Here is a 27440-nt window from a genome sequence, read left to right on the forward strand (position 1 = left end):
ACCAAGTGGGGACTTCGAACTCAAGTACGCTGGTGTTGACCAGGGCATCATTACCAACTGCTCTACCAAAACTATGAGTAAATTTATATAACTAAGAAACATTTATAAGTAGTCGGAGGCACGTGCCCCCGTACCTGACACTGTAGATCCGCCCCTGTTAAAGACACATGTTTAACTCATGGTGGAAGTCAGTCTACGGACGAATTTTCTCTTGGACATTCAAATAGACCGAAAACAATAGTCCATATCTGCATGACCAGTAGAGATTGAACTTCGGGTTTACTGTATCAGATTTCCCTCAAGTGCGTCTGGCCTACAACCACGTGGTTTATTGCTTAAAGAGTTTTCATGCAGTTTTGCTATGAACTAAATTAAATCAACGCCTAACTGAATTAGTTTAATCGAAAATTTATAAAATTTGGGTTCACTCTTTTTTCTAAAAATAGGGTTCATACATAGTAAGATCTAAATATTTTTACGGAACTACCTAAAACTAAAGAAAAACAAGCTGAATTAAACCGTGAATATTATTTTTATAAGAACAATGTCATTTAGAAGAATAACTTCCATTTTGTATTATTTGCAGATATAATCATTCGCCTAGTTAGCTCACACCAGTCACCGTATGGTCCTCTTAAATTTATGCGACGGTGCAAGTATTTATTATTGTCGTTGATAGGAGTGAGACATAGGATAGCGATGCTACCAAAGATCTTACTAAACACATGTCCCTGTTTGTCATTAACTCTCCATTTCCATGCAACGCAAAGACAAATTTCCAACCTATATCTTCTTATATTTACTGCTTCTTTCGATTAATCATCAATCACACTAGCTATGTACTATAGTATATACTAACTCCACATTACATCAATTCCACATTAGATCAATTTTGTTTGACACAAACAGTCAATATACCTTATATAATAAACCACAGAGTGAATAGATACTTATACTAAACATGCATTCAGTATTCCTGTTTTGTTTTGGTCAAATGTATTCAGTATTCCTATTTTCACAATATGTAGATATATATGTATAAGAAAGATTTTGAAGAAAATGGTGATAATGACGAAGATGTCTCAATAAATACTAATAATTGAAATATGTGTTAGTGGTCCAATTAAGTTCAACCTCGGAAGTCATAGATTCGAGTGCCGGTGAGAAGTGATTATCTTGAGGGATTTTTGGATCCAATACAGAGAAGTCTGCTAACGTGTGGCTACTGGTAGAATTTACATGGGGTGATCACCAGCCTTCATGGATGCCTTGGCGGGATTCCTGGCTAAGTTCTGGTGGATGGTCATTGGCGCTAATTAGATCATCTTGAGGTTCCAGATACCAAGATCATAAGAAAATAATAATAATTGAAAATTCAATATGCTTGTATTTTATAAGCACCAAGATGGTCAAGAAAAAGAAAAAATGAAGAGCCCCATCACTAAATGAGAATACTGTATTGACAAAAAAAAATGAGGATGCTGTTGTTGGCTACGATTAAAAAGATATATAGAAGTAAATATTTTAGTTTACAGTGTATGACTATAAACCAAGTGAAGAGGAGTTTGACTTTGACCACATCAGAATCTTTATTACGAACCCAACGCTTCTCAATGCAAAGATGCACATGTATGATGCATCCAACCAGCCAAACATATGCATATGTGATTAATGTTTTTGAGCTTCTACTCCACGTATACGATTGATTGTACTACCATCATAATATATTTTCAAGATACCCTAGCAAAATCTATTAAAAACATGTGCATTTTCAAAACTTCAAATTAACCGCTTAATGGTACAACTACAAGATAATCACCAATTTTTGTAAAATTATGATTTTATAATTTTAAAATTAGGATTGTAGTGTTTTTAATGAAACTTCAGACTGATCTATGTGACATGCAAACAATTGAATATTCAAGCAATTTAATCATTTAGAGTAGCTGAAACAGGGAACAACAAAGATCGTATATGGTGCTATTCGAATTGTGGTCTAGATCCACATAGGATATCAAAGTATAATTTATTAGGGTTTTAAATTTAGTAGCATTTAAAACCACCATTTTCAACAAACAAACAAAAAGTTTATTATTGGTTTTTACCTGCTGTATTCACCTGTTTTGCCCGTTTTCTTTTTATTTTTGTACATATTTTACTTACATTACCTTTTCATTGATCACTCGACCATTACAATATAACTTGTTTTGCTCTCACCATTGAAGCGGTGGTTCTATGCTTGGCTCTTTTACTCGTTCGTGAAATTTGAAAAATTCTAACAACAAAACAATAATCGTAGGTGCATATTAACATTTAACCAAAAATAAATAAATAATAATCGTAGGTGCTCATTTGTAAATTAGAAGATAAATAAAGATGGAAAATTCGTACCTATTACGATCGCTTTATAGATATCTCATCTTGTTCAATCAATCATTTCGAGGTGTGTTATTTCATTAAAATTATGGAAAGGTACATTATATGAATCCAATAAGTAACATTACTTTCAGTCACTTTTTAACATTTCGTAGGTTGCATCATGTCTAAATCATTCTTAGAACAATGACTAAAATATATTTTTGGCATACAGATGTCTTCAAAACACACACACACAAATGTTTAGAGTTCCATTGTCCACACAATAATAGTTGGAGATAGATATGATGCAAAAACAAAAAAAAAAGTTGGATATCTCAAGCGAGATCACTGATTAAGATATTGATATGGAGAAGGCACATTAAATTATCATTTAACGGAGAACACCGACAATAACCACATAGAGAGGAAGGTGATAAGGTACGAAGAACTGAACCATCGCAGAAGAGTACTGATGAGTACTCAATAATCCAATTCTACAATTATTTTTAAAATATAAACCCCACCGTCGTTTTCTTGTTTCCCTCAATTATTTCACAACGTCTCTATGCTCTCTAAATTTTTTTTTAATCTATTCTTCATATCCAACAAACCACAAGGTATGGAAGCAAAGAAAACAAAATGGAGTATATACAAAACCCTAATGAACTTATATTAATTGGATAAAACAAGATTGGTTTTGTTATGTGAATGAAATGTATGAGGTTTGGTCCATTACAATCAAGATGGATAACATATATAATATGAAAAGGAATTAAAATGAAGATGGATCTTGAAATGAACCACCAACTACAATGTCTTATTCTGAGTTAAGTTAATCAAACAGATAAAGTAACCAATAGCATCGTTAATTATATCGGATGTTTGGATCACACTGGCAATTCTAAGACAAAACAGTAGATTAAATTTTTTTTTTAAATGTCTAGAAAGACAAGAACAACAAAACATATATGGATGCATCAAACTAGATCTCGAGACTACTAACCATATTCTTCTGCATCATCGAGTTCTTGCAATGAGCAATAGCTCCTTGAATAGCACTCTGCAGCTCTTCCATCGAAGAAGACATACTGTTGTTGATGCTGCTGCTGCAGCTACCTCCTCCTCCTCCTTGACCCGGAAACCCGCCACGTGTCAGCACGCCGGAGTGACTCGGAGATGACCTCATCGACGACGGACAGCTCGCCGCGCATCGTCCTCGCTTCGTGTATTTCATCAGGTTTCCTGAGAAAGAGATAGATAGCCCTCCGCTGCTGGAGCCAGCCGCCGGAATGGCGGTGGAGGAGGCGACGGCGGAGGTGCCTCGGATGTTGCCGGAATGTTTGAGAGATGATTGCTCTGTTTTCGAAGATGCGACGGTGGTGGTGCTCTGTTTCTGAGATAGCTTGTCGTATAAAGGTTTGACCTTTTTCATGTATTTGCGGATAACCTCTTTCGCCGTGGAGCTCATTCTCTTCACCGACGACGGAGCTGCGGCGGAGACGGTTTTGTGTTCTTTCTTGAAAACAGCGGAGAATCTAGAGAGTGAGAAACCACCGCTAGTGTTCTTCTTCGTCGGCTTAAAGAACGAATCTTCCTCATCCGTTACAGAGCTAGGACGGGAAGAGTCGCAGCCATCGAGCGGCGGAGGGCGGAGGAGAGGGAAAGAGGCCGTGGAATCAGTGGAGGAGGAAGATTCGGTGGAGTCACGTGCCGCGGAGGAAGAGGAAGTGTAGTCAGAGGAGGAAGTAGAAGAACAGAGTGTACGGACGAGAGAGAGACGAGGGGAGAGCTGAAGAGGGAGAAGCTGGCCTTTGTAGAAGAGCTCATCGGCGGGGCAAAGCGAAGAAGAAGCTTTTCGTGGAGAGATTGAGACGTTGAACTCAAACTCCGATGAAGATGACGACGGAGACGAGTGAGAACGCGGTGGAGAGGGACGTGGACGTGGTTGACGTCTCATCGCGCTCTTAGAGCAAGTCCATCAATGAACCCCCTCTTGGGGTTCATAAGTATTGTTTATTAATTTAATGGTGGGGCCTGAATAGTGATGAACCCGGATCAATACTGCTTCTCCATCAATGAACCTGAAAGTGAGTTTATAAGAATAAAATAATATTATTTATTTGAGAAAAAAAGTTAATTTTTTTGTTTTTTGAAAAGTGAATATTTAATATAATGAGAATTGTATTCAATCAAATGGAAATAAATTTGGTTTTTAAATTTAGAAAAGTGAATATTCAATATAATGGAATAAAGTTTGGTTTTATTCAATTCATCAAATTTTTATAATATTTCTTAAAAGTTTTTATTCAATACATTGAGAATTCATGAACATACAAAGATTATTCATCATGATTACCATATTTTTCCCAAACATTTTCAACTAAATCAGCTTTCAAACGCTCATGTAAATGTGGATCTCGAATTTGATTGCGAATGGTAAGCATAGGGACATTGACACTTTCTCTACTTTTCACCTTCGAACTTCGACTAGACTCTCCAGACTCGAACTCAGATGTATCAATTTGAATGTATCCGTGTCGCTCGTCCTCCACTATCATATTGTGCAATATGACACAAGTTCTCATTATCTTTCCTATCTTCTCCTTGTCCCATAGTAGAGCTGGGTTCTTAACAATTGCAAACCTCGATTGCAATACTCCAAAAGCCCGTTCGACATCTTTTCTGGTGGATTCTTGACGTTCAGCAAATAACTCTGCTTTTGGACCTTGAGGGAGTTTGATGGATTGGATAAATGTTGCCCAATTAGGATAAATTCCGTCGGTAAGATAGTAGGCCATACGATAAGTGTGGTTGTTGACCTTGAACTTAACTTTAGGGGCTCGACCTTGTAAAATGTCATCAAAAACTGGTGACCGATCAAGAACATTGATATCGTTGAGGGTACCTGGTAATCCGAAAAATGAGTGCCATATCCAAAGATCTTGTGATGCCACAGCTTCTAAGACGATTGTCGGCTTTCCTGAACCACGTGTGTACTGACCTTTCCAAGCCGTTGGGCAGTTTTTCCACTCCCAATGCATACAATCGATGCTGCCTATCATACCCGGAAACCCGCGTGCCTCTCCAGCGTCAAGTAGTCTTTGAAGATCTTCTGGTGTAGGTCTTCTTAGATACTCACCTCCAAACAATAATATTATCGCATCCGTGAAATTTTCCAAACATAAAAGTGCAGTACTTGCCGCAAGTCGGAGATATTCGTCATTCGCATCTCCGGCTTTACCATATGCCAACATTCGTATCGCTGAAGTGCATTTTTGAAGTGCAGATAGGCCGCACCTTCCGTGACCATTTCTTCGTTGCTGAAAGTATGGAACTTCATTATTTAGGCGTTCGACAATGCGAAGGAACAAAGGTTTGTTCATTCGAAAACGCCGCCTAAACATTTCCGGTGGGTAGGTTGGATTTTCGCTAAAATAGTCGTGCCATAGTTGATTGTGTCCTTGTTCCCGATCTCTTTCGATATACCCTCGTCTCTTCGGGTCGTTGGCAATAACGGAGTCCATGAAATCATCAATTTGTTCGTCGACCATTTCTTCAAATACTTCATATATTTCATCATTTGAGGAGCTTGACATTGTTCCCTTATTTAAAAAAAAAATTAATACAATTATCAATTTTATTATATGCCTAGTATAAAATTAAAAAATTAATTAATCCAAACTAAAATTTTTAAAATTTTTAAATAAACTGTGTGTAAAATTTAACAATTTTTAAAATGTTAAAATAAACATAATTAAGTAAGTTTTAAAAAATACCAAACTCTAGTTACATAGCTTAGAATTCTTTAACATAGCTTATATTATAAGAAACATGGATTATTAAATACTATATTTGTACGTGTTGATTTTTAAAGAAATTAGAATTCTTTAACATAGCTTATTGGCAATGTTTGACTACAAAAAGAAAAATATCTTTTGAATTCAAACGTGACATTTTAACAGCTTTGCTACCATATTGTAATGAAATACAAGTGCAACAGAAATACAAGTGCAACAGAAAATTTAAATATACCCGATTACTCTTTGGAAATGAAATACAAGAGGAAATGTTCAAGTGCTCTTCTGTTCTTCGTTTGTAGTAGATCAAGTGCGAATGAAATACAAGAGGAAATATATATGATGATTCAGAAAAACAATGAGAAGAAGTTGAGTTCTCATTTAGAAACATACATGAAGAGAGCATATTAATATATGCTTGTTTGTTACATAACCCGTGACATGAAAGTAGTGTAGAAACAAAGTACAACCCGTGAGTTCAGAACATAGTAGCAGTGTACAAACTAACAAAATAGTACACTGCATCCGTAGAGAAAAAGCAACAACAGCCAAGCAACATCAGACCTTCTCCAGGGTTCCCACCTCGACAGTGAGATAATCAACCTGCTCAGACAGGGTTGAAACCTGTTCCTGGACATAGAAACAACAATGATGCTGTGTTTTAACTTACTTACTCAACAAGTACAATGTAACAAATAACTACAGCAAGGAGATACACTTACCTCTAGGTCCTCAATCCGTTTATTGAGTTTCCACACCCCCTTCATAACCTCCTCTGCCTCATCCAGACGCGTGCTCAGCGTTTTGATCTCCTCCTGGACAGCAACCACCCAAGGATGACGGTAATGCAACCCATCATCCTTGTTCACAACACAAAACAAATATTAGAGAGACTACAAGTTACATAAATTATAAGAAAATGAATGCAGATTGACACTGACCTCATAGTTTACGCATGTGAAGAAACGCTTTCCAGGAAGACTGTCGTAGTCTTCCTTCCCCCGTAGCTCGTCAATGATTCTCCCGCCGCAAGCACACTTTCTTGGAATCCCGTACTGTGAATCCGCGACAAACCCTAACATGTCGCAGTGATCCTTTTGCTTCTTTGAATGTCGTCTTTCTTCTGCGGGATCCATCTGCAAGAGGAAGAGAAACAATTAAGTAAGAGAAACAGTTAACTAAGATAAACACAAATCTCTATTTCAATTGACATACAAATGACCCCTATATCAAACCAGAATCACGCTTTACTACCCTAACAAAGAAACCCCCTAAACGATTTCAGATCGGAGACTGTATTGAACCCTAAGCAAGAAAACCCTAACAAAGAAACCCCCAAATCGATTTAAGATCGCAGACTGTATTTAACCCTAACAAAGAAAACCCTAACAAATAAACCCCCTAATCTATTTCAGATCGCAGACTCTATTGAACCCTAAGAAAGAAAACCCTAAATCGATACAATCAGACGAAGCCACCAACTCGAAAACGGACCTCAGCTCGATGAAATCTCACTACGTCGTCGATTTGATGGACAATTGTGCTCTGGATCGGCGTCGCTAGAAGAATCGTCGGTGTCGCTACAAGAATCGCCTCTCCAGTCGCAAACCCTAGATTTTTTTGATAGAGGAGGAAATGAGGAGATTCACGCGTTTCTTCTCCATTCCCCGTCGACAACGCGCGTCTCACCAGCCAATAGCTCTTCTCCACGTGGCTTGAACTCGCTTCATACGGGCTCTCTCCAACGGCCCGGTTCAGCGAAATAGATCCATTTTTCATTTTCTTTTGGATTAAAAATCCTATGACCCTCAGCCCATGACCCGCCTATGAACCTTCAATGGACTTGCTCTTATCTCTCTCTTTTGTATGCTTCTCTCTCTGCTTTGTCTTTAGCTTCTTCTATGTAAATAATAGAGTGCAATGTTTTTAAATAATTTTTTTCTTTTTTGGTTTTATATTTAAGAGGCTGCTGCAGTGCAGTGCAGTTGATATCATGAGAAAATGCCACGATGATCGCTAGGTTGAAGCTGTAGTCACATGCAATGTAATTAAATAGTGTTAAATGGACCACAGGATTAGTGAGACGTTTAATGACGCCCTAATTAATTACAATAAAATCATAAATTATTAATCAATTTGTAGGAGTGAGGAGTGAGCAAAGCTAGTTGTGACTTGTGACCTATGGTCCGATCTCTCTTCATCCCGGAAATTATGGTTGAAGTTTGGATTTTATTGACTTTGTTGGTTATCTCTTGTTTATAACTAGTTTATTTTTGTAAAAAATGTCTTAATTGGCTCTCTATATTTGTTCTAAAAAGAAGTAGATTTAGTGATGAATGTAACAGTTTACAAGTTACACAAGTGGTTGGATAGTGTTTTGGGAAAATAATATAAGTGAGTTCGTCCTATGTTGTGATTTTAAAGAACTCTCTATATTTTAGCCGTTATTAGGTGATAACATGCGCTTTGCAAAAAGTGAAATATCCAAAATAATGACATGTTTACAATTTAAATCAATTATGTATTTGCAATTTGTCTTTTTTTTCTTCTATACGTGTAAGAACATGCATCAAATTTAATAAAACATATACAGGAAACAAAATATTAAATCATTTTTCTAGTTGTTTTTATTTTAGTAATTTGATTGTGGTAATTGTTTAAAAATTGAGTTTGTTTTTTCATTTATCTCATCGTAATTGATTTTACGTATATAAAAACGTAATATAATTTACATTCAATTTTATTCAATCTATTTTATAGATTCTGAAAAACTTTGTTAAACTCAAAACGAATTCAAATGGGATGAACTAAAAACATAATACTTTCTTTCAGATTGAGAGAATCGAAATCATTCTCTACCGGCAAAGCGAATAAAAAAAGAGAAATAAGGTTATGCAACCAAATTTTGCTCAAACCTCTGGCTTCATATTCATTTTTAAATCTTCATTTCCATAAAAATAATCACGTTTTTCCTTTTTAATACATTAAATGATCATATTTGAATTTGATGATATATATTAAAGTATTGAATAGTCCATTTAATGTCATATTTTAATATTTAATAATCTTATTAAAGTTAGTCAAATTAAAAAAAAAATACGAGGAGCGCTCGCAGCTTGACTATAAACATGATCTTTAAGGTTGTCATTTAACTAATGCTATAGGATTAATAGATAGGGAATTTAGTTTAGACCATAATACATCAATGACAATATGTAAAATATGATGAAATTACGTCGAAGAGATTTGCTAATTTTTTTTTTGAACTGATATTTACTAATTTTTACTATCTATTTTGAGAGAAAAGGGGAGAGAGACGCATTCAATACAAATTTTTTCATATATGGCGATACTCAAATGTTTTGGACATAGCCGACCTGACGATTTATTTGTATTTAACTCATCTCTTACAATGGAACGATTAGTACTAAAGAACATCTTCACTTTATTTTTATATGTGTTTCTATAATTAAATAACTTTTTTCTTCATATTTAACGAAATAAATAGTATTTTTTTATTTTTTATTTATAGTTAGAAAATGCTATTTCAGAAGATATATTTGAGTAGATTCTGCATTTATTAAATAGAGAAAATAGCAAAACATATTGGAGATGATATAATGAAATATTACATTATCAATAGAATAATATTGTTTTGCACAAGGTGCATTTTGTTGTGAAAGAGAACAAACATTTGGAACATGAGTAACTAATAATACCTTTTGAATTGATGTTAACTTCATTGTAATTTGGACCCGTAATGTAACTATATGGTGATGCAACTATATATATTTTATAAGAAATATGGAAAATAAACGTCATCGTCGCGTCTTGTCGGGAAAATACAGCGGGGAAGTTTAGAAATAGTGATTATATCACGTGATGCTAACGCCATGACTGGCGCTTGCTCGTCCCCTCTCGGATTATTTGATATTAGTTCTTTCTTTGGGTCAAATTTTTGATATAAGTTTATTGCTAATAGATTCTCTATCATTATATTCTAATACATGATTAAGCCGTTTTATATTGTTGGCCAATCAAATCATTCTCTTATTTGCAAAACAACAACTTTATTATATATCAGAGTCATGGTGGTGTTAGAGCCATGTTTATTTTCCACATGTCGAGAGGCAAAATGGGGCTTGGGACTTCCATATTATGATTAGGCTCTTTTAGTTTCAAAGTCCATTCATTACTTGTGCTCCTTGTCTTCTTTGGCAATCAATCAATAATCTCAATTAGAGAACCCACCTAACAGTTTTTGTTCATTCTTTTCTGAATGGTCATATCGCATAGAAATACATCTGCTCCCACCATGGATTCGCAGTCGAGAAAAATACAAATGCCAGTTTTGGTTTCTTACTAGATGATACCACTGCCCTAAGCCATTTTTACCCACCAAAACCCAATGATGTTGCTGCTGCTATATGTTGTACAACTGGCACTACCTGAGATTGTGTTTGTGTAGGTTACATTTTATTTATGTCCAGATTTCGATATGTAGTTATGTACTAAAGTAATGTTTATGTATATTGTGTCCCAGTCTCTTTTGAATGGATGGCAAATGCGTTTGTACTACTTCATGCAACTTCGATCGCCATTCGCCAATGTTGCTGGCTTTTGCTAGTCTTAGTGAAATTCTTAAAAGCCATTTAATTTATGCTAGAGGATCAGCTAATGAGTTAGACATGTAAAGACTTTGCGTGCAAATCAACATAACTTGTAAAGGTTATGTTGACGGGTACTATAGTATGGTTAAAAAATGTTGACATCAACATCTTAAAAAGTCGCTTTTGAGGTGAAGTCATAGGATTAGTATGGTCTTACTATATATAATTTAAGCTCAAGGCCCACTAAGGAAAGGGACATTAGCTAAAAAAGGTGTGGATGAATACTGCAAACAAAAAGATAACAAGCAAAAGGATACTTTGAAGAAGCAGTGACATACATGCACAAAGGAGTTCGATGCGTTTGATTCCACTCCCAATAAAGTTAAGTGGAATTGCACTTGTGGGATTAGTAAAAGCATGAAGGCGAAGGGGGCACTTTAAGTCTAAGGTCACAATGTTCATTCCAAATTGTATTCTTTTCTTTCTTCTTCATTCCATATGATGTCAAACTTTTTTGACTAATTGTTTGGCTCATAGTGCTAAAAAAACTATGGATGTTGTTGGTTCTCTACTTCTCTTCTTTCTTGGTTTGGATAATCGGCTCCGATATTAAATCTAATTTAATTATGTGGTGAACAAACATGTTGGCATTAGAATTTGTGTTTGTACCAATGATATACATATAGATTTTGTCTTCTGATCTTTTATGGTATCATTATTGAAAGAAGAAGAGAAAAAGACCAAAATAGCACGAAATCAAGTTTTTGTTCCCAAACTAGCACTCAAGGCTAAAAGTCACAAAAATAGCACTCAAGGGGTGGGGTTTAGGGTTTAGAATTTAGGGTTTAGGGTTTAGAGTTTAGGTTTTAGGGTTTAGAGTTGAGAAGTGAGGTTTTGGGGATAAGATTTCAAATTTTGAAAAATAAAAAAATTTAAATTTTTCAAAGAGAAAAAGACTAGGATAGCACCAAACCAAGTTTTTGTTCCCAAAGTAGCACTCAAGGCTCAAAGTCACAAAAATAGGTTTCATTAAAGAGGTAAATATACACTTATACCCCTTGGGTTAATTAATCCAAACCTTAGGGTTTAGAGTTAAGGGGTGGGGTTTTGGAATTAGGGTTTAAAATTTTATAAAAAATAAATACTAAAATAAAAAATAAAAATTTTAAAAACAGTTTCAAAAAGTATTTTTAAATTATAAAAAGAAAATTTGAAAAAAAATAAAAAAAAATTCGAAAAAAAAATTTCAAAAAAAAATTTCAAAAAAAAAAATTTCAAAAAAAAAATTTCAAAAAAAAAATTATAAAAATTTCGAATCTGAAAACACATAATCTGAAACTATAAAAAAAATTCTTTTTTTTTATTTTTTTTATTTTTTTATTTTTATTTATTTTGTTTGTTTATTTAATTTTAAACCAAGGGTATTAGGGTTTTTTTACCTTTTAATGAATGTCATTTTTGTGACTTTCTCCTTCTAGTGCTATTTTTGAGACATAAACTTCAAAAGGTGCTATTATTGACAATTGCCCTTTTTCAAAAGATAAAATGTTATTTTGGTCATTTTAGTTTCTGAGTGCTATTTTTGTGATATAAACTTAAAAATGTGCTATTTTGGAGATTTGCCCAAAGAAGAATGTTCAAAAGTATTTTTAAAGTCTGTGGAAATTTTTTGGTTCTATTAAAGGTTTGTTAATACATTAAACCAGAAAATCTTAAATTTAGATACCAAAAAGTATTTTCTCAATTATATAGGTTGATAAAGAAAAAAGTTTATAATATATTTTTATCATAGTACAAATACAACTATCAGACTAATTTTTTTAGAGCAATTTAAAATGAGAAAAAGACCAAAATAGCACTAAATCAAGTTTTTGTTTCCAAACTAACACTCAAGGCCAAAAATCACAAAAATAGCACTCAAGGGGTGGGGTTTAGAGTTTAAAATTTAGGGTTTAGGGTTTAGAGTTTAGGTTTTAGGGTTTAGAGTTGAGAAGTGAGGTTTTGGGGATAAGATTTCAAAATTTAAAAAATAAAAAAAAATTAAAATTTTCAAAAGATATAATGCTATTTTGGTCATTTTAGTTTTTGAGGGCTATTTTTGTGATATAAGTGCTATTTTGGAGATTTGCCCAAATAAATGTGATAGGGAAAGCTAAAATGTGTATAACATAAGTTACAGACATCTCCCCATAAACAGATTTAAATCACAATCTAGAAACAAAAAAAACACATCTCCAGTGATCGAATCCCTAAATCAAGCAAGCTTCTCGATTCGATTCGATCATCATCATCATGCTCTCGAATCATCTACAGAACGGGATCGAATCCGATAACCTCCTCTGGTCTCGCGTCCCTGACTCCGACGATGCTTCCACCGACGGCGTTGGCTTACTCAGCTCCCCCCGTGACGGCGGCGGTGGCGTTGATAGTCTTGATTACGAGGTTATCGAGAATTACGCTTACAGAGAAGAACAGGTTACTTACTATACTCTTTCTCTCCCTTTGATTCATCTCTCTCTCTGATGATGATGATCTTTGATTCGGCTCGTTAGGCGCATAGAGGGAAGCTTTACGTTGGTTACTACGTTGCAGTCAAGTGGTTCTTCTCGTTACTCATCGGGATCGGTACTACTAAACCTTCTTTTTTCAGATCCATTGATTTTTTTTTTTTTTTTTTTAATTATGGGTTGGGTTGGGTGTTAGGAACTGGATTGGCTGCTGTTTTCATTAATCTCTCGGTTGAGAATTTCGCTGGATGGAAGTTTGCTCTGACTTTCGCCATCATTCAGAAGTCTTACTTTGCGGGGTTTATTGTTTACCTTGTCATCAATCTAGTCTTGGTGTTTTCTTCCGCGTATATTATTACGCAGTTCGCTCCTGCTGCCGCTGGCTCTGGCATTCCTGAGATCAAGGGTTATCTCAATGGTAGATCAACTCTTCTTACTTCTCCTTTTGTTTTTTTTTTGGCTGAGAGTTTGTAGTTTACTGTTTATGCATTGGATTGTGCAGGAATTGATATTCCTGGTACCTTGCTCTTTAGAACTCTTATCGGAAAGGTGCGTTCTTTTTGTGTGGAATGTTGTGTTAATCTTGAAAGTTCGTTTCTTTTTTTTTTTTCTATTTTGAAGACAAGTTTTTTCATAGTTTGCTCTCTCATAGATATTTGGAAGCATTGGTTCTGTTGGAGGTGGCTTAGCCTTGGGGAAAGAAGGTCCCCTTGTACATACAGGTGCTTGCATTGCATCTTTGCTTGGTCAGGTGAGCTTCTGAGTTTTCTGTAATTCGGGAATGTTGCTTTTCTTAGTGCCCCTGTCCTCCAGAATTCATCAGGAAACTTATATTATGCATTTCCTTTTGCTTCTATTGTTTCAGGGTGGATCTACCAAATATCATTTTAACTCTAGATGGCCGCAGCTTTTTAAGAGTGACAGAGATCGTCGTGATCTTGTAAGTTCCTAGATGCTTCTTGTGAAGAATGCTATCTTACTTCGTTTTGTTTTAGATTAGGTCCGAATCTCTTGAGAGATCTTATTTCTTCACTTTTGCGATGCCTTGAAAGGTCACTTGTGGATGTGCAGCTGGAGTTGCTGCAGCTTTTAGAGCTCCAGTTGGTGGAGTGTTATTTGCGTTAGAGGAGGTCACATCATGGTAGGTTCCTTCCCTCATCCTATGTCCATCAGCTGAAATTATTCTGTTCTGAGAAACAACCATTTGAGGAATTTCTGTTGTCTATTCCCTTGTTTCCTTATCAACTGGTGCCACTTGACAGCAGCGCATTTATCATTAGGATGCCTTAGTTAGTAGGCATCTGGGATGCTATGATGCCTGCCCATCTAATTTAATTTGCATGTGCTATTGAAGGTGGAGAAGTCAACTTATGTGGCGTGTCTTTTTCACATCTGCTATCGTGGCTGTTGTGGTGCGTACTGCCATGGGATGGTGCAAGAGTGGAATATGTGGACATTTTGGTGGAGGTGGTTTCATTATATGGGATGTATCAGAGTAAGGTTCTAGCTTCAATGCTCGCTTACATTCTGCAAAGCTAAGAGTGCTAAAATTGACTTGCAACTTTTCTTTCCTTCGTTTAGTGGTCAAGATGACTACTACTTCAAGGAGCTACTACCAATGGCTGTAATTGGAGTTATCGGAGGCCTACTTGGTGAGTTTTTATTCTTTTCCTGTTGCATTCTTGGTTCCATTTATATTTCTCTAACTGTTTCATTTCTCATGGCATTTTCCTCCAGGGGCATTATTTAACCAACTTACATACTATATGACATCTTGGCGTCGAAATTATTTGCACAAGAAAGGAAATCGAGTGAAGGTAAAGATTCACATGAAATGCTACATTTACTTGGTTATGTTTATCTTTTGAAGATTGATTGTCTCGTTTCTGAACTTAAGTAGCTGCTACGTATTTGAATATGCAGATATATGAAGCATGCATCATCTCTTGCTTAACTTCGACAATCTCATTTGGGCTGCCACTCCTAAGGAAATGCAGTCCATGCCCTGAAACAGTTACTGACTCTGGTATTGAATGTCCACGGCCTCCTGGAATGTATGGGAATTACGTAAATGTAAGACATTGTTATAGATAGATGTGTATCTTTGAGATCTGCTATGATGATATTACCCATCATTTAACTGTTTCTCCGATGGCAAAAATGTCAGGCCAAAAACCTCACAAGTTTTGCTAATTACACCTAGTGAAATTTGAACACTTTTGTTAGATGCGTATGTCGAATTCTTGTTATGGTGTCTACTAGGAAAACTAAATAATCAGGCCCCAGAACTTTGGAAATGACATTCATTTCTTCTGCTGAGCTTTCTGACTTTCCTGACATTTCAGCCTTTTAACATTGCCGCATTCTTGTTGCTTATTATTTTTTTCTTTTTCGCTTCCATCATCAGTTCTACTGCAAGACGGATAACGAATACAATGATCTCGCCACAATTTTCTTCAATACTCAGGTCTTTTATTCTAAAATATTTTCAGATATATTCTTTCTGATTTTGACTTTGCTTTCTTTTAAGCCCGACTGTTACAATTTAAACCTCTTGCTTTTCTTTTTGGTGACAGGATGATGCTATAAGGAATTTGTTCAGCGCAAAAACAATGCGAGAATTCAGTGCTCAGAGTCTACTGACTTTTTTGGTATGAAATGCTTCTGCTTGGTTGGTTTGAAAAGTTCTTCAACCTGGTCATATACCCTTAATTTGGTATATAGAGTTTGAGATTTATTGAATCATGTGCATGTTATCACCATGATAAGGAACATGCTGATTTGATTTTTAATATCGTTCCATCTTTTTATCTATTGGTACATCATTCTCTTTGTTTATTCTTCTGATTTATTGGTTTCTTTCTGTTTAATGATGTACAGGCTATGTTTTATACGTTAGCAGTGGTGACATTTGGCACAGCTGTTCCCGCTGGCCAGTTTGTCCCTGGAATAATGATAGGATCAACTTATGGGCGCCTTGTAGGCATGTTTGTAGTCAGGTTTTACAAGAAGCTCAACATTGAAGAGGGAACGTGAGTCTCTCTGTGTAGCCCTTTGCTGATCTTACCACTTCATTTTTTCAATTTTTTTGGTTAAACTTTAGGCCTTTGATACAAAGTCTTTGAACCTTAGTTATGCTTTGCTGGGAGCTGCTTCATTTCTTGGAGGCTCGATGCGGATGACTGTATCTTTATGTGTTATCATGGTTGAAATCACAAACAACCTGAAACTTCTGCCTCTTATAATGTTGGTTCTTCTCGTTTCAAAGGTATGAATTGCCAACAATTATCATTTGCCTTAGTTTCTATGGAAATACGCTAGTTTTAATTTGTTCTGTTCCTAGGCCGTGGGTGATGCTTTCAATGAGGGATTGTATGAAGTACAAGCACGCCTTAAGGGCATTCCGTTACTGGAATCGAGACCCAAATATCACATGCGGCAAATGATAGCGAAGGAAGCATGTCAAAGTCAGAAGGTTGTTATTATTTATCTCCATTATCAACCGTAGAGCTATGTTCTATAATCAGCCAAATACTAGATGGAGCTTGTGACACGTGGGTCTTATATGAATCTAATTTTTTTCTTCTTTGAAGGTAATTTCTTTACCTCGAGTTATCAGAGTTGCAGATGTCGCTTCAATTTTGCGCAGCAACAAACACAATGGATTTCCGGTAAGCATTGCTTTTTCCCACACAAGTTTGACTCGTTATTGCTAGTCCTCTGTACTGATGGTTTTGCTTTGACACTGTACCAGGTGATCGACCACACGAGAAGTGGTGAAACACTTGTCATTGGGTTAGTTCTTCGGAGGTACGTGATTTCATTTGTCCACCAACTGCAAAAGGAGTTATTTTTAAAGATTTGTATAATTCTGAGTTTTGTTTACCATGCAGTCACTTGCTTGTACTCCTTCAATCTAAAGTGGATTTTCAACATAGTCCTCTGCCTTGTGATCCAAGCGCCAGACCGATCATGTAAACTAAAGTCTCACCCTCTTCTTTTCCACTCTCTTTCGAAGTAATCATATTTTGTCTAATAAATCAATTCCTTATGCAATCTCCAGGCACAGATTTAGCGAGTTTGCTAAACCTGTTTCATCTAAAGGGTTATGCATAGAGGATATACATCTAACTTCAGATGATTTAGAGATGTATATAGATCTTGCTCCATTTCTGAATCCGTCTCCATACGTTGTTCCTGAAGACATGTCGTTGACAAAGGTGAGTATAAGAACTAGTTATATTTTACTGACACATAAATATCCATCACCATTGGTTGAGAGTTTGATCCGTTTGAATTAGGTATACAACCTTTTTCGGCAACTTGGATTGAGACATCTATTTGTTGTTCCTCGTCCTTCTCGTGTGATAGGCTTGATCACAAGAAAGGATTTGCTAATTGAGGTATCCATTCTTTTACATCAGTAGAGAGGTTAGTTAAACACAATATCCCATTAGGAATAACATCAATGATGTTACTGGTCTTGTTATGCAGGAAAACGGGGAATCATCAGCTGTTGAACTCCAACAGTCAACTAGTGTAAGGTCTCTTGCTTGCTGATATTCTTGTGTTTAATCACAAAAGCATTGGGAGTCTCTGGAGTCTGGTGTTATGATCCTTTTGTCTAAACTCTCATATAAAACTCATTCAAGTTTTTAAGTGTAACTTAGTGTCTTTGCCCTTTAACCTAAACGCTTATTATCCCTCATTGTTTTTGCCTTGCAGAGGTCGGTACAGTGAGACAGCAACGCGGACGGACGCTGGACGTCCGCTTCTAGACGATCTCTTAGGCTAGAAAAATAGTAAACGTATACAAAAATTTGAAGCTGGTTAAGTAAGATCTTTACTTGAACTAGTGATTAGTCCACACTACGAAACGACATGCTTTTCCCCGTGTTGAGTTTGAGGAGCTTTGCCCCAAAACCAGTCTGAAGGATGTATGATCATATCTCGTGAGCTGGGAATTGTGTTAACAGTCTCATTCGCTGTTCACAGAGAGTAGAAAGATGTGTGGTGAGTTTGATATGTTGTAATTTTGCACACTTTGATTATTTCTTGGTCATTGTAAAATAATCGAGCCGTTGACATATACGGTATACCTGATTAAGTTAAAAACCAATCGGAAAAAACAAGAAATAATGTGTTGAGCTCAGTTGTGATCTTTTCTACACACCGTAGAAATTCGACTATTCAGTGTGACAGTAGCTAAGGCTAGCTAGAATATATAATATTCGAAAAATACTAACTGATCAATTATCAAAATTTTATTTGTAATACTATTATCAAACAAGAAAAGAAGACAAGGAACGAGTTGTAAGTTATAACTGATACAAACATGCAGTAAAACCTCTATAATACAAACATGCAGTAAAACCTCTATAAATTAATAGTCGGTAAATTAATAATTTCTATAACTTAATAAATTTCGTCGGTTCCAATTTGAACCGGCGTAAAATATGACACAAATCGATAAAATAATAAGATAATAATATTTTTAAAATTTCCATGTAAATATATAGTTTCGTTAAAATCATAAATTAATAATATATCTCTATATATATTTTATATAACTACAAACTAAACATTATATTGTTGTTTTTATATTCACAATGAAAATACTTTTATTTTTTAATATTTTAATATATTTTAATAATATTTAGTAAAATTATATCGAAAACGACATAAAAATTCTATGAAAACATAAAAATATACACCAAATAAGATAATAAAATAATATGAAAGTCAATTTTCTAAAATTTAAATAATTTATATACGGTAAAATCAAATTTTTTTTTTTTTTGTTAATAAAAATATTTAAAAATAGAAAAAAATCTAAAAAATGAAACTTTTGTAAATTAATTACTCTATAAATTAATAAAATTTTAAAGTTCTAACATTATTAATTTATAGAGTTTCTACTGTACTATGATAGTAACCTAGCAAACTGAAGCAACAAATCCACGCTGATTGTGCCTTTGGATAAAACCAAATCCAGACGTAATAAACCAGTTGTAATAAACCAGTTGTTATATATATATATATGGATTATGGGGTACCCTTATATGGTAACAATATAAAGTCTTACCTTAAACAGACACTCCGAAAGTGGAGAACTGACTTTATGACAGCGATGTGCTGACTGTAAGAATCCCTCCCAAAGAGTCAAAACGGGAATATTTATCCAAATATATTGACCAAATATTCAATTCTTGCACAATGCCATTTTCAGACACCATCCGTATCTTCTTTTTCTGTATAAATATATGAACTGCTCTTTGTCTCATCAATAAGCAAAGATCTCTCTCTCTCCTTGTCTCTCCCTCCTTTTGAGAGATCTAGAGGTTTAAACAATGGCTGGTGGGTTTGTAGCGTTTAGTGGTGATTCCCCGGCCTTTCAGGCGAAGATGACTGTTTACGTCTTCATCTGTGTCGTTATCGCCGCTGTTGGTGGTTTGATCTTTGGTTATGATATTGGAATCTCTGGTACCATTCTCCTCTCTGTCAATATCGTTTTTTCTTCTTTTTTTTTCACGTTACTTATAATCAAGATCTGTTCATTTTAGATCATATACGTATCATGTTATTTTAGGATGCGTCTAAAGATCTATATATATATATATATATATATATGTTTCAAAAAAAAAAAATCTTAGATTGAAACCATGCTGTCAATATTAGTAAATCAGACCATAGTAGCTCACGTGACGACTAATGGTACTCATGGCAGGTCCGATGTAAATGGTGATCATAATCAAATATTAAATTGGAACTTTAAAACCTCAAAACTGATGGCATTAATCATTTTCTTAGTCTGCTTGCCCTCTTTCTTTATCGTTCTTGATATGGTACTAATGTTAAAACAACAGGTGGAGTAACGGCGATGGACGATTTCTTGATGAAGTTTTTTCCAGCTGTGTACGAGAGGAAGAAGCAAGCGCACGAGGATAACTACTGCAAGTACGACAACCAGTTCTTGCAGCTCTTCACCTCCTCTCTTTACCTCGCGGCACTCGTGGCCAGCTTCTTCGCCTCTGCCACATGCTCTAAGCTCGGCAGGAAACCTACAATGCAGTTAGCTTCTATCTTCTTCTTGATCGGCGTTGGCCTTGCCTCCGGAGCTGCTAACATGTATATGTTGATCATGGGCAGAATCTTGCTCGGCTTTGGCGTTGGCTTTGGTAATCAGGTATTATAAACCAAAATATAAAACACCAAATAAATCAAGATCGGTACTAATATAATGTTGATAATATATATATATATATATATATATATATATATTCATAGCTGGTCCGGAGATTTTGGAGGCTATATACAATTTATAAAAATATTTAATAAAATGTTTTTATCAGTTTTGTGGACCATACATAACCTTTTCACTAACCTTTGCTTAGAACCGGCTCGGTGTCGGAGTATAAAGTTTTTTTTTTTTAAAACCTTGTGGGATTATAAACTATACTTTGTTTTACTCCGTTTTGGACATAGGGTTTGTATGAGATTGTGTTTTAAGATATCTTTTTTTGTCGGAATATATTGTAGGCCGTACCGCTTTTCTTATCAGAGATAGCTCCAGCTAGGCTTCGTGGAGGTCTCAACATTGTGTTCCAACTAATGATTACAATAGGAATCCTTATCGCCAGCGTAGTCAACTACTTCACCTCTTCTATTCACCCTTACGGATGGCGACTGGCCCTCGGTGGGGCGGGGATTCCTGCCCTCATCCTCCTCTTCGGATCACTTCTCATCTGCGAAACACCGACGAGTCTCATCGAGCGGAACAAGACCGAGGAAGGCAAGGCAACGCTCAAGAAGATCAGAGGCGTCGAAGATGTTGATGAGGAGTATCAATCACTCGTCCAAGCTTGTGAGTTCGCGAGGCAAGTCAAGGACCCTTACAGGAGGCTGATGAAGCCCGAGAGCCGACCGCCTCTTGTCATCGGATTGTTGCTCCAGCTGTTCCAACAGTTCACTGGAATCAATGCCATCATGTTTTATGCCCCGGTTTTGTTTCAGACCGTAGGGTTTGGAAATAATGCAGCTTTGCTTTCGGCCGTTATTACAGGATCTGTCAATGTTGTCAGCACTTTGGTAGGGATTTTGTTAGTCGACAGAACCGGTCGGAGATTTCTCTTGCTCCAGGCTGCAGTCCAAATGCTCAGTTGCCAGGTTTTTAGATTTCTTATTCCTAACCATTTAGTTAAGACTTTAGAGTTAGAGTTTCTTGCGACGCAGGCAATCATCCTAAACTTACATTTTTTTCCAAACAGTTGGTCATTGGAATCATTCTAGCCAAGGACCTAGGCGTGAAGGGTACTTTAGGTAAGACAGAAGCCATGATAGTGGTCATCTTGGTGTGCGTTTACGTGATGGGTTTCGCTTGGTCATGGGGACCATTAGGATGGCTGATCCCTAGCGAGACCTTTCCCTTGGAGACACGAACCGAAGGGTACGCATTGGCAGTGTCGTGCAACATGTTCTTCACGTTCGTGATCGCTCAGGCCTTCCTATCAATGCTTTGTGCGATGAAGTCAGGGATTTTCTTCTTCTTCAGTGCTTGGATCGTTGTGATGGGACTCTTTGCTTTGTTCTTCGTGCCAGAGACTAAAGGTGTCTCGATTGATGACATTAAGGATAGTGTTTGGAAACGGCATTGGTACTGGAAGAGGTTTATGCTTAGAGGAGCATGATGTGAAGAAAAGAACAGCTTAAGCTTTTTGATCAATCAAACTTTATATCTCTTTTACTTGTTTTTGCTTTTCAAATGGAGAACAATATGTACACTGTACTAAGAAACAAATTTGTTGATTCTTGTTTTATACTTGATTGATATGCTTTTCATGTTTGGTATCTTTAATGAAAACTCCATGACTCTAATTTTATGCGTGTTAACTTGTTAGCCACATGATGCGAGAAAAGTATAGTGGTCATATAGCAGATGAGCTGTTTTATTATCAACAACTTAGATGTCATTCCATACATCTAATCTATTAATTTAGGGATTGGTTTTTATCTACTACTTAAAGTTATCATTTAAGTTTTGGTCTCTTTCATAAATGTTATTAGAATATATCACACTACTTTATAAATGGAACATACCTACTTAAACTTAACCAATATACATACAACCGGATTACTTAATCTAAACCAATATCTAATATATTAAAACCATCCAAAATTAAACAAAAACCACAACGACAGGTTATTGCTCTTAATAAAGCAATCCAATAAAACTAAACCAACAGGTTATCATGTTTAGTATAGATGTTCGTCTTTCCTTCTCTTCAGATCACTACCTGACACATAAAAAAACTCAAATTATTTTCTATTTTGTCCATCTTTCATCATACTAACCATTCTAACAAATAAAAAATCTGATTATGAACACAAAATATCTGTATATAAGCTTCAATCATATATAGATTAGATCATGACTTTTGTTTACGTTACATATGTTTTGTTTATTTGTTTATTATAGCCGAAGATACAATTAATACCCGTATACAATATATGTTCCTTTATATAAATGTATATAGATTATATATTTTGTAATTTCAATTCGTTTAATATCTAATGATTATCTACATACAATCGATATCCAGAATATTCTATCCACATTAAGATTTGCCAATAGAGTATGGAACAAAGCCTTCAGATACGTGCAGTGTATGTGTTATCTTAACGCAGCTGAGCTTAGCTTTTCGTATCCAATATATTTCAATCTGCCAATGTTTGTAACAAGCTCGATTTATTAGATTAGATATTATGAATAAACAAACACTCAAAGAAAATTATGAAACTTATCTTTTCTGTTTCTCGATTGACTTGACGACAAAAGTTTGTTACTCATTTGGGTTTAGATAATATCCATTGTTAAATTAAATTTGTCACAAGGCCTAATCCATAAACTATTAAATAGCCCAAACTTTTGATCTTAAAAACATCCATTAAAATTTTATGGGCTAAATGTGTTTAATATTTTTAACAAACTAATTATGATTAGTTATAAGCATAACTAATAAAGTTGTTAAAATTATATAATATTTTTTTTAAAAAAAAAAATCGAATATTTTAAATTTAACAAATGTAAGTTTAAAGTGATCCAAATCAAACTATTATACTGAAAATGAAACAAGATTCAATACAAACTAACAACATGTACAACACAAATTATAACACCACTAAAAATTAGATATAGATGTCAAATATATATATATATATATATCAATATTACACAAAAATATTTATAAAAATTATATACACATATCATATACAAAAAATTAAAATTAAAATAAGATGAATCAATTTCCGCGCTTCAGCGCGGGTTAGAATCTAGTCTATTCTATTAAAAGGGAATCAATTTTGATAAATCTACTTATAAAGGTTGTTTGGACCTTTTCATTAGAAACTTAATATGTCTTTTATATTGTTTTAACTAAATCAAAAATATATAATCTGTTACATTAGAATCTTTTTTTCAATTGACAGATTTTAGTCACATATATGGTGGGTCCCTTATCTAACCTAGATAGACAGCAACTCTCTTTTATGTTATAACTATATCATAATTAAGTTTCAAATTATTAACCTATCATAATTCATCACCCACATATAAACAAAAAAATATGTTAACCTTATTACTCATAATTATTGGAAAAACCATAGAACAACCATATGAACAAAAAGCATAGAATAATTATTGACCGTATTTTAATGAACTCGACGTTGTTCACTTATGATGGCACCCTATCATATGAATAAATATGTATTTCAATATATGCATGATTCATTAAGTATTTTCTTAAACGCTTCAACATATTTTTATGATATATTTTCTTGAACAATATTAGATCACACAAATTTATTTTTATTATCTATATTATTAAAATATGATTATCCTAAAAAGTTACTTACAAAAATATTGCACCTACTCATTAATTATATTATTATTTTTTGGCCTTACTTTTATTTTCTGTAACTATAAAATACTTTAAATAAACTCATTTTTTACTCAATATTATTGAAACTGAATATAAGAACCACATTTATAATAGAGGGATACACTATGAATTTGGAAACGGGTCCCTTTCCATCTTATCATGTATTTTTTTGAGAATTTTTTATCATGTAATTTTTAAAAAATTTTAGTGTCATTCGATATATTCAATTTTAAGTACTATTAAAAAGTACACAAAAAGTTTAAATCAATATTTTTAAAAATGTCATCAGATTTATATAATATTTTATTGGATCAATCAGTATCATATGGCGGGTTAATGATGAGTTTTTACCAAGTTTTATCAAGTTTTTACATATTGAGTTTTAACTTTATCCAGATCGGATTATATATGGATTACCGGATTTATTAATTCGACCGCGGGTTTGGACCGGGTACAAAAACATTGCTAAAACTATTAAACACCTACAAATTCATACTATTAAAGAATCACAAATCAAAAAGTTTATTCACTTTTAAGTACTACTAAAAAGTATTGAAAAAGTTTGAATCAACATTTTAAAAAATATCATCAAATTTATATGATATTTTATCGGGTCAACAGTATCAGATGGCGGGTTAATGATGAATTTTTTTTCCAAGTTTTATCATGTTTTTATATATTATGTTTTAACTTAGTATGATCAGATTATATACGTCACCAAAATTATCAATTCGACCGTCGATTTGGATCAGGTACAAAAACATTGCTAAAATTATTAAAAACCTAAAAAAAATCATACTACTAAATTGGCGCAAAATCTGCAAAGCAAATCTTATGTCTCACCAGCTCAACAGATGTAACTCTTATAAAATTTACATAAAATATAAAGATGTTGTTGTAACATAAGAGTGTGCATAATAATATACATCAAATCAAAACACTAATTCATATCAATTGTAATTAAACGAAAAATCCGTACTTCCACTAATTCATATCAAACATTTTTATTAGCCAAAAAACCCGCGCTTTCGAAGCGCGGGTCAAAATCTAGTCTATTATATTAAAAGGAAAGCAGTCTTGAGAAATCTACTTATGAAAGTTGTTTGGACCTTTTCCTTTTATTATATTTTGGTCTTCTCCTATATATAAAGTTGTTGGACCTCTCTATAACAAGTTATTATATTTTTAGTTATACAATTAATTATTCTAACTATATGCGATTAATAACTAACTATGCATATTTATTTTTTTCTGTTACCATAAAAAAATTAAAACCCTAATATAGTGGGATCACGATTATTGTGATAAAGAAATCAAAAGAATATGTAGCGACTTCTTAAACTATACGAAAATACTACATTAAACAAGATCAATCATATTTAATCCAACTATGATTACCAAATCTAATGACTCTTAAATATACTAACAACTACAAAAATATAAGTTAACAAATAATACCTTTTGAAAAACTAACAAACAATACCTATAATATTATTTTTCTTCTTTTAATGAAAATGACTATTTTTCAAAATGTTCTTAAAGTTACAAAAAAAATTAATTCTCATTGATGAAAATTTGGTATTTTGGGTTTTGGGATAAAGACTATACATACCCATTAATTAATTTAATTCTTTGCATTCATGATCTATTAAAAATTTCTCATTGTATCAATCTTAATTTTAATTTTATTAATAGGTGTAAACCCATTGTATGCTTCTAAACAAAATAAATAAACAATATACATTTAAATTGTAATAGTATCGATCAATACAAAAATTATAAATTAAAATGCATAACATAAATACAATAAATTTATTTATATGACAAATAAAATAGTTTATTCAGTTTTTTGTAGTATTGTAAATTATATGAAATGTTTAAAAGGTATTAAAATTATGGTTTTACCGGGTTAATCGGTGTCGATCCACGGATTAATGGCGAATTTTTTGGTTTTATTGGATTTTAATTAATAAGTTTTCATTGAATACAAATTTTGTGGAAACATATGAGTTTGTAAAAAAATCTGACAGAATGCTACATGAAAAACATAAACCAGTCCGGATTATATACGACCACTATATTTACCAGTTCGATCACAGATCTGGATCGGATATAAAAACATTTCTTATATCTTAATTCGTTTATAGATCACATATGTATTTCACTAAAAAGAGTTCAATAATTTTAAAAAAGAAATTTCTTCTCACCATTTAAATGGTATTGATGCACTATTAGTCATCATCATTAATATTTGTGAATATATAATTTGTACTTTAAATATTCCGGTACCCATTTAATTTTTGGTTTGATTTTAATTTTGGGTTCTAAAGATATATGATCTGTTCGGTTCTTTTTTTCAGTTTGATACAATTCGATTTGAGATTTCGAATAAATGTACTTAAACTTATACTCTTATATAGAAATTCATCAAAAATTTATATTTAATTTCGAAAACAAACTCGCGCTTTCCAAGCGCGGGTCAAAATCTAGTTTTTTGTTAAAATTGTGAGAAAAAGTTATTTTATACCCAACGTATCGCGATATGTTCGATTCATACCCGTCTTATATGACAGTGCAAAATCATACACCAGTCACCACATCAACTGCCACATCATCTAATTTTGCTTAGTGGATGTTGTATCACTTACTTTTGTTGATGAAGATGCCACATATACAACATTTTTTTAAGAAAATAAAATAAATCAAAATAGTAGTTTATAAAAATATATTTTAGAAAAGGGGGCGGGGTCTGAATTCTAAAAATATCTTAGAATATCTTGTATTTTTATTATTTCTATTATATATATCATACTAAGTATCTTTAAGTAAATATATATCGAATACTAATATACAACCTAATAGAAATATATAGAATAGAACCTACTAGTTTTGTAAATTTTACTATTCAGTAAAATTAACAAAACTTAATTAATAATAAAATTTTAATCTTATAAGAGATATATTCGTTATAATGTTTTGATTCTATCAGTTATTCTTATGTAAACTTGGTTATGTGTTTGTTTAGAATTTTTTTAGAACGATCATGTAATCATGTGAATAATTTTTTTTTAAGAGATTTAGAATTTATAATATGTTAATCTAAAATATTTAAATGTAAACAACATAACCAAGATTAATCGAGTGTAACACAACTGCAATACTAGCATTACATTTGAATCATTACAACACAGAACGGCATTGTGATAGGATCAAAACATTTACGAATGTATC

The 27440-nt window shown here is 33.8% G+C and overlaps 4 protein-coding genes across 6 annotated transcripts; 2 read left to right on the forward strand and 2 right to left on the reverse strand.

Annotated features, from left to right (window-relative positions):
- Positions 1 to 3203: 3203 nt before the first annotated feature.
- Positions 3204 to 8217, reverse strand: LOC106348733 (probable membrane-associated kinase regulator 1). Of its 2 annotated transcripts, none has more exons than XM_048735148.1 (2): positions 8008 to 8217; positions 3204 to 4325 (listed from the first exon to the last, which is right to left on the reverse strand). In XM_048735148.1, exon 2 carries the CDS (start codon positions 4313 to 4315, stop codon positions 3341 to 3343), a length of 975 nt encoding a protein of 324 aa, XP_048591105.1. In that variant the 5' UTR covers positions 4316 to 4325; positions 8008 to 8217; the 3' UTR covers positions 3204 to 3340. The 2 variants fall into 2 exon arrangements, with proteins under 2 accessions (XP_048591105.1, XP_048591106.1); XM_048735149.1 differs by having other exon boundaries at positions 3204 to 4318; positions 8001 to 8201.
- LOC125610015 lies at positions 4698 to 5156 on the reverse strand. Its single transcript, XM_048781660.1, has one exon. It carries the CDS (start codon positions 5154 to 5156, stop codon positions 4698 to 4700), a length of 459 nt encoding a protein of 152 aa, XP_048637617.1.
- A 4731-nt stretch (positions 8218 to 12948) lies between the features above and the next one.
- On the forward strand, positions 12949 to 18424 carry LOC106348594 (chloride channel protein CLC-d). Of its 2 annotated transcripts, none has more exons than XM_013788358.3 (23): positions 12949 to 13240; positions 13318 to 13390; positions 13469 to 13690; positions 13775 to 13821; positions 13925 to 14023; positions 14138 to 14212; positions 14325 to 14413; positions 14627 to 14767; positions 14854 to 14924; positions 15010 to 15089; positions 15196 to 15345; positions 15680 to 15739; positions 15849 to 15923; positions 16153 to 16304; positions 16405 to 16540; positions 16616 to 16747; positions 16866 to 16943; positions 17027 to 17082; positions 17166 to 17246; positions 17336 to 17492; positions 17574 to 17675; positions 17767 to 17816; positions 17998 to 18424. In XM_013788358.3, the coding sequence occupies exons 1-23, from the start codon at positions 13058 to 13060 to the stop codon at positions 18065 to 18067; spliced, it is 2379 nt and encodes a 792-aa protein (XP_013643812.2). In that variant the 5' UTR covers positions 12949 to 13057; the 3' UTR covers positions 18068 to 18424. The 2 variants fall into 2 exon arrangements, with proteins under 2 accessions (XP_013643812.2, XP_013643813.2); XM_013788359.3 differs by having other exon boundaries at positions 17767 to 17811.
- Positions 18425 to 19201: 777 nt separating this feature from the next.
- On the forward strand, positions 19202 to 22171 carry LOC111213964 (sugar transport protein 8-like). The gene is made up of 4 exons (XM_048735150.1): positions 19202 to 19755; positions 20139 to 20458; positions 20812 to 21438; positions 21540 to 22171. The coding sequence occupies exons 1-4, from the start codon at positions 19623 to 19625 to the stop codon at positions 21957 to 21959; spliced, it is 1500 nt and encodes a 499-aa protein (XP_048591107.1). The 5' UTR covers positions 19202 to 19622; the 3' UTR covers positions 21960 to 22171.
- The last annotated feature ends 5269 nt before the right edge of the window (positions 22172 to 27440 follow it).

Source organism: Brassica napus, chromosome A6, assembly GCF_020379485.1.
Source record: "Brassica napus cultivar Da-Ae chromosome A6, Da-Ae, whole genome shotgun sequence".
Lineage (NCBI taxonomy): Eukaryota > Viridiplantae > Streptophyta > Magnoliopsida > Brassicales > Brassicaceae > Brassica > Brassica napus.

Coding starts and splice junctions, on each gene's coding strand:
- LOC106348733 (XM_048735148.1), bottom strand. CDS start 4,315: ATGAGACGTCAACCACGTCCACGTCCCTCTCCACCGCGTTCTCACTCG.
- LOC125610015 (XM_048781660.1), bottom strand. CDS start 5,156: ATGGCCTACTATCTTACCGACGGAATTTATCCTAATTGGGCAACATTT.
- LOC106348594 (XM_013788358.3), top strand. CDS start 13,058: ATGCTCTCGAATCATCTACAGAACGGGATCGAATCCGATAACCTCCTC. Junction 15,346..15,679: donor TGTATGGGAATTACGTAAAT/GTAAGACATTGT, acceptor TTCCATCATCAG/TTCTACTGCAAGACGGATAA. Junction 15,740..15,848: donor CAATTTTCTTCAATACTCAG/GTCTTTTATTCT, acceptor TTTTGGTGACAG/GATGATGCTATAAGGAATTT.
- LOC111213964 (XM_048735150.1), top strand. CDS start 19,623: ATGGCTGGTGGGTTTGTAGCGTTTAGTGGTGATTCCCCGGCCTTTCAG. Junction 20,459..20,811: donor GCGTTGGCTTTGGTAATCAG/GTATTATAAACC, acceptor AATATATTGTAG/GCCGTACCGCTTTTCTTATC. Junction 21,439..21,539: donor TCCAAATGCTCAGTTGCCAG/GTTTTTAGATTT, acceptor TTTTCCAAACAG/TTGGTCATTGGAATCATTCT.